Source organism: Spinacia oleracea, chromosome 5 (genome assembly GCF_020520425.1).
Source record: "Spinacia oleracea cultivar Varoflay chromosome 5, BTI_SOV_V1, whole genome shotgun sequence".
Taxonomy (NCBI): domain Eukaryota; kingdom Viridiplantae; phylum Streptophyta; class Magnoliopsida; order Caryophyllales; family Amaranthaceae; genus Spinacia; species Spinacia oleracea.
The window spans coordinates 15,979,412-15,992,983 of record NC_079491.1 but is presented as its reverse complement, the minus strand read 5'-3'; the positions used below and the strand labels follow the sequence as shown (position 1 = coordinate 15,992,983).

The 13,572-nt window shown below is 43.2% G+C and overlaps 1 protein-coding gene across 1 annotated transcript; it reads right to left on the bottom strand.

The window, feature by feature from the left end:
- Positions 1-8,792: 8,792 nt before the first annotated feature.
- LOC130461327 (uncharacterized) lies at positions 8,793-9,803 on the bottom strand. Its single transcript, XM_056829382.1, has one exon. The coding sequence runs from the start codon at positions 9,801-9,803 to the stop codon at positions 8,793-8,795; it is 1,011 nt and encodes a 336-aa protein (XP_056685360.1).
- Positions 9,804-13,572: the final 3,769 nt, after the last annotated feature.

The window sequence follows — 13,572 nt, the reverse complement described above, 5'->3', positions numbered from 1 at the left end:
ATTGTTGAACTTTTCTCTTCGCCCTTTTCTTTTCCAGGTAATTCTTTTGCTTTTTTCTTGTTGTTTTCTTTGGTTTTGCATGTACCTTCAACTGTTTTAGTAGTTTTTGTGAGTTTTTTGTGGTATGTGTTCTTTGAATGAAATGTGGGAGTGTTTGTGTTTTTTTTGGCTTCGCCATTTCTGCGCTTCTTGGAGCTTTTCGTCTTCTTCTTCCTTTTCTCTTTTTTTTTTTTTTTTAATATTACATGTATGTTTTTATGTCGTTTTGCTCTTTTTTCTCTGTCGTTTTGTCTTGACTTTTCTCCTTCTACCCTTTGTTTATTCTTCTTTCTTTCTTCTTTTTTTCTTTCAGTCAACATGTCTGATACCTCTGATAGTGCCAACCCTAGTAGCCCTGGGTGTATGAGTGATTCCTCCGAGCCATACTCTCCTTCTTCCCCTTCCTCTGTCTCTTTACCCTCTGATGAAGAGGCTAGGACAATAGCAGAGAATAGGACTAAGTCTATGCATGATGCCATTTCTCGTTCTGAGCCTGCGGTGATATCTATCTCCAGTGGTTCTTCCTCTGGGGGTGTGTCCCCCGTTGCTGGCAGGGCTACGCCTGTTGTGTCAGGGCCTACTCCTGCCCTTCGTCAACGTCTTAGAGAACTGCGCCATGAGCATTTGGCCAGTGCGGTTCGATTGAACCCTCCCCCTAATGCCCCTATTGGGCTAGACATCCAACCCCTGGCAGAAGTAGCTTGGTTGGACAGTTTTGATCAACTAGACGGGCCTTTTATTGGGAGTACTGATGGGTCGTTGCATGTTTACCGCAGACGTTCTTCGATGGCAACTGGTTCCGGCAGTGCTTCTGGTGACGCAGAGCGTTATGTAGAAAACCCCATCCTCGAGGAGGTGGAGAACCTGCGTCCCTTTCCCCTGTATGTTGAGGAGGATGTGCCCGTTGGTCCGACCGATGAGTATTTGAGCCCTGAGGTTTCTTTTGGTCCTTTAAACGCTGCGCCGGATACAGACTGGCTTAAGGCAGCTCGCCAGCATGACTATCCCGGCGTTGGTAGGGAGCTTTATGCCTTTCCTCCTGGGTATAAGTTGGTTGTTCCCGCAGATGATGCTCGTATTACTGCTCCTCCTCCTGGTCATATTGGGCTGTACTCATATCATTTGGACTTCGGTCTGCGTTTTCCCCTTGATCCAACCTTAACCAAGTTTCTGAAGGCATTCAATGTCTGCTTGGCGCAGCTGCATCCTTTCGCTGTGAGGACTCTAATTTGCTATCTCTGGGTGGTGCGCTTCAAGGGTTTCCCTGAGACCCTTTCTTTGTGTAAACGGCTGCATTGTGTCCGAAGCAGCGATAACAAGGAGGGAAGCATTGGTTGGTTTACCACCTACACTGCTCGGGGCAAAATGACCTGCTTGGGCAATCCCACTGGGCAGAGGGATTGGAAGGGTCGATTCTTCTGGCTTCGAGTTCCCGCTGACTTTCCTCTGCCTCGCACCTTTGTTTCTCCAAATGGCAAGATGGAGGGTGTGGAGGTTTTGGTTGGTCATAACTTGGAGGACGCTGCTTATGAGTGGTTTGACTCAGTAATTAAGCGCGACGCGAACGGAAAGGACGTCGGCCGCGCCCCCAAGAACTGGCTGCCTCAGTCGATGTATATTCTGCGGAATGATGTTCTTTCCGCTATGCACTTGTGCAACACTCATCCTCATGGTACATTTTTCTTTCTTTTTTGCTCTTTTTTGTACTTAGCTCTTTTTTTTTTTTTTTTTTTTTTTTAAATAACATTTTCTTGTGTTTCCTTGTCCTGCTAGGTCGTCAACACCTTGATATGAGCTCCCTGGGTTTAACTGCTGATGGAACCCCCCAGACTAACGAGCCAGCTGAAGACCCCGCCAATGCTTATCGTACTATAGCTGATGTTGTTGGCGGACGCAGAGCAAGCTCTCGACGGACTGTTCGAGGGGGAAGTTCTGCTGCTAGCCGTACTGCTAGAGGTGGGGGTTCTGTAGCTAACCGCACTAGCAGAGGGGGAGGCTCTGCAGGAATAATTGCTGGGGCGAGCACCTCGACGCCGCGTTCTGCTGCTGTTTCTCGGGCTACACCTTCTATATCTGCCTCTGCTCGGCGTGGTCAGACCACTCGTGGAGGGGGTAATATTGCGGGCCAACGTCGGCCTCGCCCTGAGACAGAAAGAGTTTATGTTGACGCTACGCGAACTGCTGCAGATCAATTGCGGTCTGCTCAACCTGACCAAGTCGTGAATTCCTCTATCTCCGAGCAGGTGGAGATCGTGACCGAAGAGCGGGACGTCCCTTTTGTGCAGCGCCCAGGTAAGCGCATTTGCACTGGGGAGGGTTCTCGCTCGCAGGAGCAGGCCCAAGCTTCTGCCCCTGCTAATCAAAGCACCGCTTCTCTTCCTACTTCATCTGCTGCTCTTGCTGCTTACTTGGAGGAGCAACTGAGGTTGCCTGAGTCTTCTGTTCCTTCTTTTGTGAACATTAGGAACAGGGAATTTCTGGAGAAGGAGACCATTGATGTTCGCCTGCGGTGAACCCTGAGTTGGCTGCCTGCTTCTCCCCTGCGCCGATTAGCGATGACATCTTTGTTCCTCACTGGGATGTTAGAGCTAACGAGTCTTTGTATGCCAGCTTCCCAGAGAAAGGCGGAACGTTGGCATACCGGATGTTGAAGGGGTTAACACTGCCAGCTGACCGCCCTCTTGAGCGTGTTTATACCCCTGGGGCTAACGCCTGCCAGAAGGTGCTAGAGGTAAGAAGCTTTTGAATCTATGCTGTTTTTGTACTTAGCCATTTTTTGCGTGTTTTTGTACTTAGCCATTTTTTGCGTGTTTTTGTACTTAGCCATTTTTTTTTTTTTTTTTTGTAGGCTGGGGTTGCTGTGAAGGAGCTCTGCGACTTCTTTTTCTTCTATCAGAGGAAGCATGATGAACATCTTGCTCTTCTTGAAGAAAGGGACAGGCAGATCCGAGACCTGACCCTGGAAAACGAAAGAGCATCCTCCTCCCTTACTATTGCCAATGCCAATGTTCAAGCGATATCTGTCGAGAGAGACAACTTGGCTAGTGAGGTTGTAGCTCTGTGCCTAACTGGGGAGAATTTAGCTAAGGCTCAGGCGGAGGTAGAGGCGGAGAGGAAGCGTACTGAGGATTTGGCGGAGCAGCTAAGCTTTGTTGAGCAGAGGCATGCTGATGAGCTGGCAGACCTTCGCCTTTCTGTGCAGAAGGAGGTGGCTGCTGCTGTGCGAGAATTTTATCGCTCTGACGCTCAATATGCCCTTTTGACGCAGAGGTATGATGGTGGGTGGAAAGCGGCCTCTCTTATAATCAAGCGCAAATATCCGCAGTTTGATTGGAGCTTGATCGAAGAGGATTGGCTCGCTGGCCTGCACCTTACCATTCTTAAGGAACTGCGGGAGGCTGAAGCTGCTGAGGGTCATGCCATAGAGCCTAGTGATGTGCCCGACTTTTGCGTCGAGAACATTCACCCAGGAGATTTGCCTTTCTCAGATGAAGATGATGTTGCAGGCAATGACGAATAATGGGTGTGGCGGCTATCCCCCAGTTCTTCTTGTGTGACTGGGCCTGTTATGTAATAGTTTAGTTTTTAAACAATATTATTTAGAGTTTGCCCTGTTGGGTGGTGGAGTTTGTGCCACTCTGTTTTTGGAACAATTTACAGTTAGTTTATTTCTGCTTTTCTTCTTAGATATTTTTGAGCTGGGCTGGTGTGTTTACTGCCCAGAGCCATTTTGTAGGGATGAACTTTATCTATTTTCCTTGGTTTTTAATGAAGGTATAGCCGCCGGCATTTGATATGCATATTTTGCTAGGTACTTAGCCAATTTTTGATATCTTGTTTGCCTTTGGAAAGTTCTAGCCTTGATCAGAGTCAAACTTTATAGCATGTCTTATGACTACCTCCCCTTTTGGACTGTCTTGGCTTTTGCCAAGGCAAACTTAGGGACTGCTCTGTGACATTTCTGCGGTATTCTGGCTAGCCTTTTGAGCTACCTTCAACCTTGAATTGCCTTGGCTTTGGTCAAGGCAAAACTCGGAAATTGCTTTGCGATATTCTAACTAGCTTTTTGGGCTGCTTCCAATTTTGAATTGCCTTGGCTTTGGCCAAGACAAAACCCAGAAATTGCTCTGCGATAGTCTAACTAGCCTTTTGGGCTGCTTCCAATTTTGAATTGCCTTGGCTTTGGCCAAGACAAAACTCAGAAATTGCTCTGCGATAGTCTAACTAGCCTTTTGGGCTGCTTCCAATTTTGAATTGCCTTGGTTTTAGCCAAGGCAAAACTCGGAAATTGCTTTGCGATATTCTAACTAGCCTTTTGGGCTGCTTCCAATTTTGAATTGCCTTGGTTTTAGCCAAGGCAAAACTCGGAAATTGCTTTGCGATATTCTAACTTAGAAATTCATCATGACACTGTTCTTCAGCTAACTTGAGTGATCAAGTCAAGTCATCTGTTGAATGTGTGTATCATGGTGTATTTCTAAGTTACATCGTGCTTTGCTTATCACCTTATCTTTTCTTGGAACCGCCAAGCTCATTTTATTATATGTATTCTGTAAAAAGGAGTACAAAAAGGGATAATTTTGGCTTATCTTGCCTTATCATTGTATAGGTCACTTGTACTAAACATAGTATTTTTTGAGCATGTTGGCGTTCCAACTATTCTTTAACTCTTTTCCATCCATTGTCATGAGATGATATGAGCCAGGGGCTATCTCCCTTGTGATCTGGTATGGTCCTTCCCAATTTGCAGTGAATTTCCCCTCTGCCTTGCCCTTTCCTGTGGCTGCTGTTCGTCTAAGCACCAGGTCTCCCACATGCATAGGCCTGTGCTTGACTCTTTTGTTGTAAGCTCTGCTCATTCTCTCTTTGTTTGCTGTGAGTTTCAGCTCTGCTAGCAACCTTACCTCTGGCAGAAGGTCTAATGATTCCCTCATGAGTTGTTCATTGGTGCCTTCATCATAGTACTGCACTCTGAAACTGGGCAGGCCAACCTCTACCGGTAATACTGCTTCTGCTCCAAAGGCTAACTTGTAGGGACTTTCTCCTGTCGCCTCTTTCTCAGTTGTTCTATTGGACCACAAAATTTCTGGTATGAGGTCTGCCCATGCACCCTTAAAATCCTCGATTTTCTTTCGCAGAGCTCCAAGGATCTGCTTGTTCGCCGCCTCGGCCTGTCCATTGCTCTGTGGGTGGCATACTGATGCGTAAGCAAACTTGATTCTTAGCTCTGCGCAATAATCCTTTACCGGTGTGCAATCGAATTGTGTCCCGTGATCAAAGACCAAACTTTCTGGGATGCCAAATCTTGTGATGATGTTTCTCCAGATGAAGTCTTTCATTCGTTTCGCTGTTATGCTTTTTGTGGGCTCTGCTTCTATCCACTTGGTGAAATAATCCACTGCCACGATCAAGTATCTTCTTCCTCCACTCGCGGCTGTAAACGGACCCAGGATGTCCATTCCCCACTGAGCGAATGGTATGGGATTGATGATTGGTTGCAGATCATTTGAGGGCTGATTGATTACTGGAGCGAACTTTTGGCATTTGTCGCATTTCTTCACGTATGACTGCGAGTCACTCACCATGGTTGGCCAATAGTACCCTGCTCTGAGAGCTTTTCAGGCTAGTGTTCTACCCCCAATATGATTACCGCATATTCCCTCATGAATTTCTTCAATGATTCTCTGTGATTCCTCTGTTGAGACGCATCTCAGCAGGGGTAGGGAGAAGGATTTCTTGTACAATCTGCCCTGGTAGATCACAAACCAGTGTTCGTTTCGCTTTATCTTCTTCTGTTCTGGCTCTGCTGTAGGGAGACCCCTGCCAAGCTTGTATGATACTATACTGTCGTACCACTGAGGCTCTGTGCTGATGGCATTTACCATAGGCCTCTTATCGATACTCTTCTCTTCCTGTACTTCCACCATCACTGTTCTTTCCAGGTCTTGCAGCGAAGAGCTTGCTAATTTTGAGAGAGCATCTGCTTGGCTATTCTCTGCCTTGGGGACCAACTGGATCTCGAAGCTTTCCAACTGGGCTACTGCTTCTTTCATCAGTGCCAGATACCTCTGCATGGACGGTTCTCGAACTTCATACTCGCCTCTATACTGACTGGCCACTAACTGGGAATCTGTTTTCAACACGATTTTCTTAGCATCCGCTGCCTTGCACATTTGAATGCCTGCGATCGCTGCTTCGTACTCTGCTTCATTATTTGAGGCTTTGAACTTGAACTTTATGGCATATTCAAAGACATTACCTTCTGGTGAAGTCATTATAATGCCTGCTCCTGACCCCGTAACTGCGGCTGAGCCATCTACATATATCTGTCAGGTCCCCAGAGGCTCCTCCTCTTCCTCGTAAGATGCCTCAGCTATGAAGTCTGCTAATGCCTGTGCCTTTATGGCCGTTCTTGGCCTGTATTCAATATCGTACTCTGAGAGTTCTACCGCCCATTTCAGCAGTCTGCCTGAGGTATCCAGCCTTCGCAATGATTTCTCCAAAGGCTGATTTGTTAATACTTGTACCTTGTGAGCGTCGAAGTATGGTTTCAGCTTCCTGGCAGCTATCATAATTGCGAAGGCCATTTTTTCGATCAGGGGGTACCTCTGCTCTGCGAGGTTGAGAATGTGACTGACGAAATATACTGGTTGTTGGGCCTTGTCCTTTTCCACTATTAAGGCTGCTGCTACAGTCTTTTTGGAGGCCGAGATGTACAACTGCAAAACATCTCCTACTTCTGGTCTGGCTATTGTTGGGAGGCTCTTCAGGTGATTCTTTACCTCTGCGAATGCCTTTTCTTGCTCTGCTTCCCACTTGAATGTTTTGTTGCCTTTCAGTACCTGAAAAAATGGGAGGGATCTATCTGCAGATTTACTGATAAAACGAGTGAGTGCTGCCATCTTTCCAGTTAATCTCTGTATATCTCGTATGTTTTTTGGCTCTGGCAAGTTGAGTATGGCCTCCCCCTTCTCTGGGTTGGCATCTATTCCCCTTTCACTGACCAGAAATCCCAAGAATTTTCCTGACTTAACACCGAACACACATTTCTTTGGGTTTAGTTTCATGCCGTACTGTCTCAACGTAGCAAATGTTTCTCGCAGGTCTGCGATGTGATCAGCCTCTTTTTTGCTCTTGACTATGGAATCATCCACATATACTTCCACATTCCGGCCCTTTTGCTGTGCGAATATCTTATCTACAAGCTTCTGGTAGGTTGCACCCGCATTTTTCAGGCCGAATGGCATAGCTTTGTAGTTATAAACTCCAGCGTCTGTGATGAAAGCAGCTTTCTTACGATCTGATTCGAGTAAACTGATCTGATGGTAGCCGGAAAATGCATCCATGAAACTCAAGAGAGCGTGTCCACTGGTGGAATCAACCAGCTGGTCTATTCTGGGCAATGGGTAACAGTCCTTCGGACAGGCCTTGTTTAGGTCCGTGAAGTCTACACACATCCTCCATTGACCATTTGCTTTCTTTACCATCACAACGTTAGCCAGCCATTCTGGGTAATCGCACTCTTCTATGAACTTGGCTGCTAGCAATATGTTGATTTCTTCTTGGATGGCTACATTCTTCTCTACCGAAAAATTTCTCTTCTTCTGTTTCACTGGCCTAACTTCTCTGCTGACATTCAGTCTATGGACCATGACACTGGGGTCAATCCCTGGCATTTCGTCCGCTGAGAAAGCAAATATGTCTGCGTGCTCTCTCAGCAGACCAATGAGGTTCACTCTGAGGGATAGATCTACGTCTGTGCCAATTCGAACCGTCCGGTCTGTCAACCCTTCCTCTAATTCTATCTCCTCAGTTTCGTCAGTTGACGTGGGTTCCAACAGACCTTCCTCCCGATGCTCGAAGTTTTCCATGCTTAACAACTTGTCTTTTTTGCGCTCTGCTCTCTTTCTTTTTCGAGATTGGGGAAGTTCTTCTTCTGCCAGTGGTGGGGGTCTGGGTGGTTGTTTTAGCGCAGTGTGGTAGCACTTCTTAGCCTGCTCCTGACTGCCTTTGACCTTGGCTGAGCGGCCATCATTTGTCGTATACATCATGGTGAGGTGATAAGTGGAGACTACAGCCCCTGCGTCATGGATGAATGGTCTGCCAAGAATGACGTTGTAGGCTGCGGGGACTTTCACAATCATGAAGTCTACCATGATGTCCTTGATATCCTTCCCTTGGCCAATCTGCACTGGCAAACTGACTATCCCTTCTGGTATCACTGTGGCTCCTGTGAATCCGATTACTGGGTAATTGACTGGCTTTACGTATTTCTCATCAATTTGCAACTCTTGGAAAGCAGGCCAGAACAAGATGTTCGCAGAGCTACCTCCGTCTATCAGAATACGGTGGATTTTTCTGTTTGCTACGTTCAGGGCTAATACCATAGGGTCGTCATGGGGGTATATTATGCCTTTACAGTCCTCCTCTGTGAAAGTGCACTGTGGGATTTTTGGAGGGGCGGGCCACCTGCCAGAATTATGGTAATTAACCTGGGGTTTGAATTCGCTCACACTGGCCTTGGCCCCGCTAACAGTGGTTCCTGCGTAAACCGGCCCTCCTGTTATGACCAAAATGTCGCCCATTCTCTTTTGGTCTGCTGGATAGCTTTGCTTGGGTTCCGCCTTCTTATTGTCGGACCTATTATCATTATCTCTGTTCTCATAGGTCCTGCTATACGAGCTTTTTGCTTTGAATTGAGTCAAGTATCCCCTCCGGATCAGATCTTCAATATTATCCTTCAAATGAGTGCATTATTCTGTGAGGTGGCCATGATCTCTGTGAAAGTCACAGTACTTTTTTGGGTCCCTGTACTTGTTGTACATTTTGTGAGGTCTCTGCCACTTCTCGTCTTCTTTGCTGATGGCAAAAATTTGAGTTCTGGATGCCACTAAGGGGGTATACTCACTAAACTTCCCCCTTTTTTCAGTTTTGAATTCGTTACCTTTGCCTCTGCCTAGTCCCTGCCAGTCTCTTCTTGGCTGTGGGTTTTCTCTTCTGTCTGGGTATTCTTTTTTGTATGGCTCTTTCTTGCTCTGACTACCGTAATTGTTCTCACTTGCCACATATCGACGTGAGGTTGCTCTGCCAATTTCTTCACTCTTTATAAATTCATTTGCCTTTCCCAGTACCTCTGCCAGGGTTGTGAATGATTTTCTGCCCAGATAACTCTTGAACTCTCCATCCCGCAGACCAGTCATCATGGCCAGGACTGCTACCTCTTGCTGCAACTTGGGTATATTCGACGCCTCCATATTGAATCTGGATATGTATTCCCTCAGAGATTCCTGAGGCCCCTGGATGACTGACATCAGCTCCCCTGTCATCCTTTCTCTGGCAATGTTTGCCACGTATTGGGTGCGAAACAAGATAGCTAGCTGCCGGAAAGATGTTATGGTGCCTTTGGGTATTTTACCAAACCAGCTCTGTGCCATCCCCTCTAGAGTGGAAGGAAAGACCTTACACCACATAGAGTCTGTGTTGGTATATAGCATCATGTGTCCCCCAAAGGCAGAGAGGTGATTAGTTGGGTCTGTCTTTCCGGAGTATTTGCAGGTGGGCATTTTTATATTTTCCATTCTTTCAGAGAGTATTTCATCGCAGAAGGGAGAATTATCAGGCTTAACTACTGCTCGGATGGGATTGGGCGTACCTGACACGGAGTGGTGTCTATGACTGGGTGCTTGTTCAGTCCTTGCCCGGGGTTGAGCTCTGCTTGGTGTGATACTCTCTGCTTCATACTCTTGATTATCAGCCCCTTCCATGTCTTACTGCAGATTCCTCCTCCAAACATTCGGACTATGTTGGGGTCTGGGACGTTTTCTCCTCTGCTCAACCTCAACCTCAACCTCTGGGGCTGTTCTCATGACCTGGGCTTGTGGGGTTGTTTGAGTAAGGAATGTCAGGAATTCTATTGCTGTGCGCATCTGGTCGGGTGAGAACTGTGCCCCCAATCGTGCTAGTGAGGCACTGGTTGGAATTGGGATACCCTGGCCCTGGCTAGGGGTTGCCATAGCTCTGGGTTGTGGTGTCTCTCTTGGCGGACCAAGACTCTGAGGCATGCTGAACAAGGGTACATTTGTGGTTCTCTGGTTGTTTTTTGAGGTGGGTGGTTCTATCTGCTGGATTATCGGTTCGCTTGACTCAGTCATTGTGTGAGAGGGTAGGTCTTTTAGAAGCAAGGTATGGGAAGTCCCCCTCCTTCTAGCGCCACTTGTTCCGAGCATGGAACTGGGGGAGCCCTGCCTGGTGATGTTGCCCTGTCAGACAGAACGAACGTAAGCTAACCTCGGGGGTTCAACCGAGGAAACCCCCTCCGATGCCTAAGTCAGCAAATGAGATAATGCTCTAGAGAGAGAAAGTAGAGAGGGTTAAGAATTGTACTTGTATTGAACATTTGAACGTGTCCGCAAATGAATGGGGACGGCAGTATTTATAGGCGTACTATTCAGTACTTTGGCCTATTCAGATGTTGCCGCGTGTACGCTAGTGATGTACTTGTTGTTTGTCCTTTTGCTTAACGACGTATCTATGTTGTCGTCTAGCAGGTCGTTCCCCCGCAAACCTGAGGGTCTGTGAGGTTCTTGAGGACTTGTGGTACTTTCAATAGGTACTTCCTGCGGTTGCTTTGCTTGATCTGTCTTATCAGATGTCCGATGGTCTGCTGTGACATGGATGATCTGCTAGGTTACTTCTACTCCGTACAATAGTGAATACTGAATACATAATTAGATTTTTAAGTAGGACTTAACTTAAGTACTAGATGTATCGAGGATTTAATCACTAATATATAAAGCTAAGTTTCAACCAGATTCCCTCAAAAAAAAAAAAAAGTTTCAACCAGATTCACGAGACTGCACACTTACCTTTCAATTTATATTTAATGTCAACACATAATACTCTGTATTGTTGAACTTTTCTTCGAGTTAAGGACAATTATGGGGTCTCACCTTTCTGTTTTTTCACCGTTTGGAACTCGAACCTTTTATTTTCACCTCTTAGGACCTATAAAGCATTTTCCGGCCATAATTAACCCAACAATATAAAAGGTTAGTCCCTTTAGTTAAAAGTTTAGACCCTTAGTTAATTCTACACGTGACCCTTAGTTAAAAGTTTAGACTCTTCAAAGGAAACTTCATTTTCCTCATTAAGTCGATTTTTTCCTTATTTAATTAATCGCAAAACCTGAATTCAAAAACCTAAAAATTTGGCTAATCACTCTCAAAAATTTTACATTCCATAAAACAGAACCTTAATGACTTTATTTTTTCTCCTAGAGTATTGAAGTGGTTTTAATGAATACATTGATGATATTGGAGGTTCTAGTACATAAGAAGAGGGAAATGAAGATCGTTTTGAACTCGAATATTTGAACTTATCATTCAATAGTCTGAGTTTGGTGGTATGCTTGTCAACTCGTATCAACTTTTTTTTGAATAGTTTGGGTAAAGCCATCATTAAATTAAGTTGCCTTTCTGTAACATATTGGTCAATGGTCATTTTCCGATGGCGTTCTATTAGTTAATCTTTAAGTTGAAGATATAAATTATCCTGTTTTCCATTTCTTTTACGGGTATATTACAATTTGTGGTGTGTGGCTTGAGATTTCTGAGGCTATTTTAATATTTTGATCAGAAACATCTAATTCCATATTTAAGTTGACTTAAGAGCTTCATTGATTTTTTAATTTTTTTTTTGGTATTTGATGATTAAACCGAATTATTTAGTCAGCAGGCCTTTAACAACTCTATTGTACGTGAACATTTGGGATTTTACATGTGTTAAATTTTCATAAATCAATTAATGATTTTTTATTTTATTTTATATTCATGTTGTGGTTAAAGGTGAGTTAAAGGTGAGTTAACTTGCCGGAAAGTACAATTGAGGTCCTAAAGGATGAAAAAAAAATGTAGGTCCTAAACGATGAAAAAGTGAAAAGGTGAGACCCCAAACATTATCTTAACTCACTTTTCTTCTTCATCTATTTCTGGTAATTTTTTCGCTTCCTTTTTAGAATATTCCCGCGTATATTTTAATATCATTTTCTTCCTACTAATAAAATCTAGGGGCTAGTTCATTTTTTTAAAAAACAGTTTTTTCTACTCTGCAATTTTTTTCACATTTTATCTCAATTTAGTTGAACTTGTCTTGTATGAAATAAGTTTTTAAAAAAAAGAAAAAAGTTAAAATAAATTAAAACAAATCTTAAATATTAGTTCTGTTTTGACTTTTCACATCGTTTCAACTCAATATTTAAACGTAAATATCTTCAAATACGTATGTTAGGAAAATATAAAATTTTGATATTGTTAAACGAACAAAATAAGATCTCACATGAATATGTTTTGAATTACGTATTGAAAAGAAATTAGAAGATTCTCTTTAATTGTAAATAGTGTCAAGATTTCAAAAAGGACTAATATTCAAGAACAGATGGAGTATATTTCTTTTTTGGTAAATAAGCAAACAGATCTTTATAGACCTAATAACATCATTTAATTGCTTCTATTATTATTTCAACTTCAATAAAAAAAAAGGGCTTTTCTATATTTTACCCTGTGTTTCTTTGATTTCTACATTGCATCCAAGCATTTCAAAGCTTACACACATAGAAAAACTTTTTTCTTTTTAATCAGCTTTGTTCATTGTTAAATGAGAAAAACTTATAGATGCATTTCAAAGCTTACACACTATTCAATTGTGAATAGTGTCAAGATTTCAAAAAGGACTAATATTCAAGAACAGATGGAGTATATTTTTTTTTGGTAAATAAGCAAACAAATCTTTATAGACCTAATAACATCATTTAATTGCTTCTATTATTATTTCAACTTCAATAATAAAAAAAATGGGTTTTTCTATATTTTACCCCGTGTTTCTTTGATTTCTACATTGCATCCAAGCATTTCAAAGCTTACACACATAGAAAAACTTTATTCTTTTTAATCAGCTTTGTTCAATTTCAAAAGAGTTCGAGGGTGTTTGGTTAAGGAGAGGTTTGATGAAAAATGAGCTTTTTGATGCGAATTAGAGTGACTTTTTGATAAAACTAATTGGTTAATTAGGACAAGTCTGAAAGAGAGTTTTGGGGTGAAAAAAGTTAATTCTCAAAAATATGAATATAAGAGCCTTTTGCAATCAGATGTTTGAGAAAGTGAATTTAAAATGACTGTTTTATCATAATATTGCCTAAAATTACATCACTTACCAAGCTAACACCTACTCCCTCCGTCTCTTTTTATTTTGCCAGTTTGTAATATTTTTGTGAGGCAAATAAAGTCAAAACAGGAAGAACATTTAAAGACGGAAGGAGTACATTATTTCCCTCATAAAAAACATTGGTCACGACTCTAGCTTCATTTTACTCATTTTCATACTTGTTTCTTGTTGTAATAAATTTATACCTCATCCGTTCCATAAATATCGCATCATCTTATTTTTTACCTTATTCACACTAGACTTTGGTCATCTTTTGTGATTCACATATCAGAAAAATTGTATCATGTGGGATCTTGTTAATTCATATCGATATAT

Coding starts and splice junctions, on each gene's coding strand:
- LOC130461327 (XM_056829382.1), bottom strand. CDS start 9,803: ATGGAAGGGGCTGATAATCAAGAGTATGAAGCAGAGAGTATCACACCA.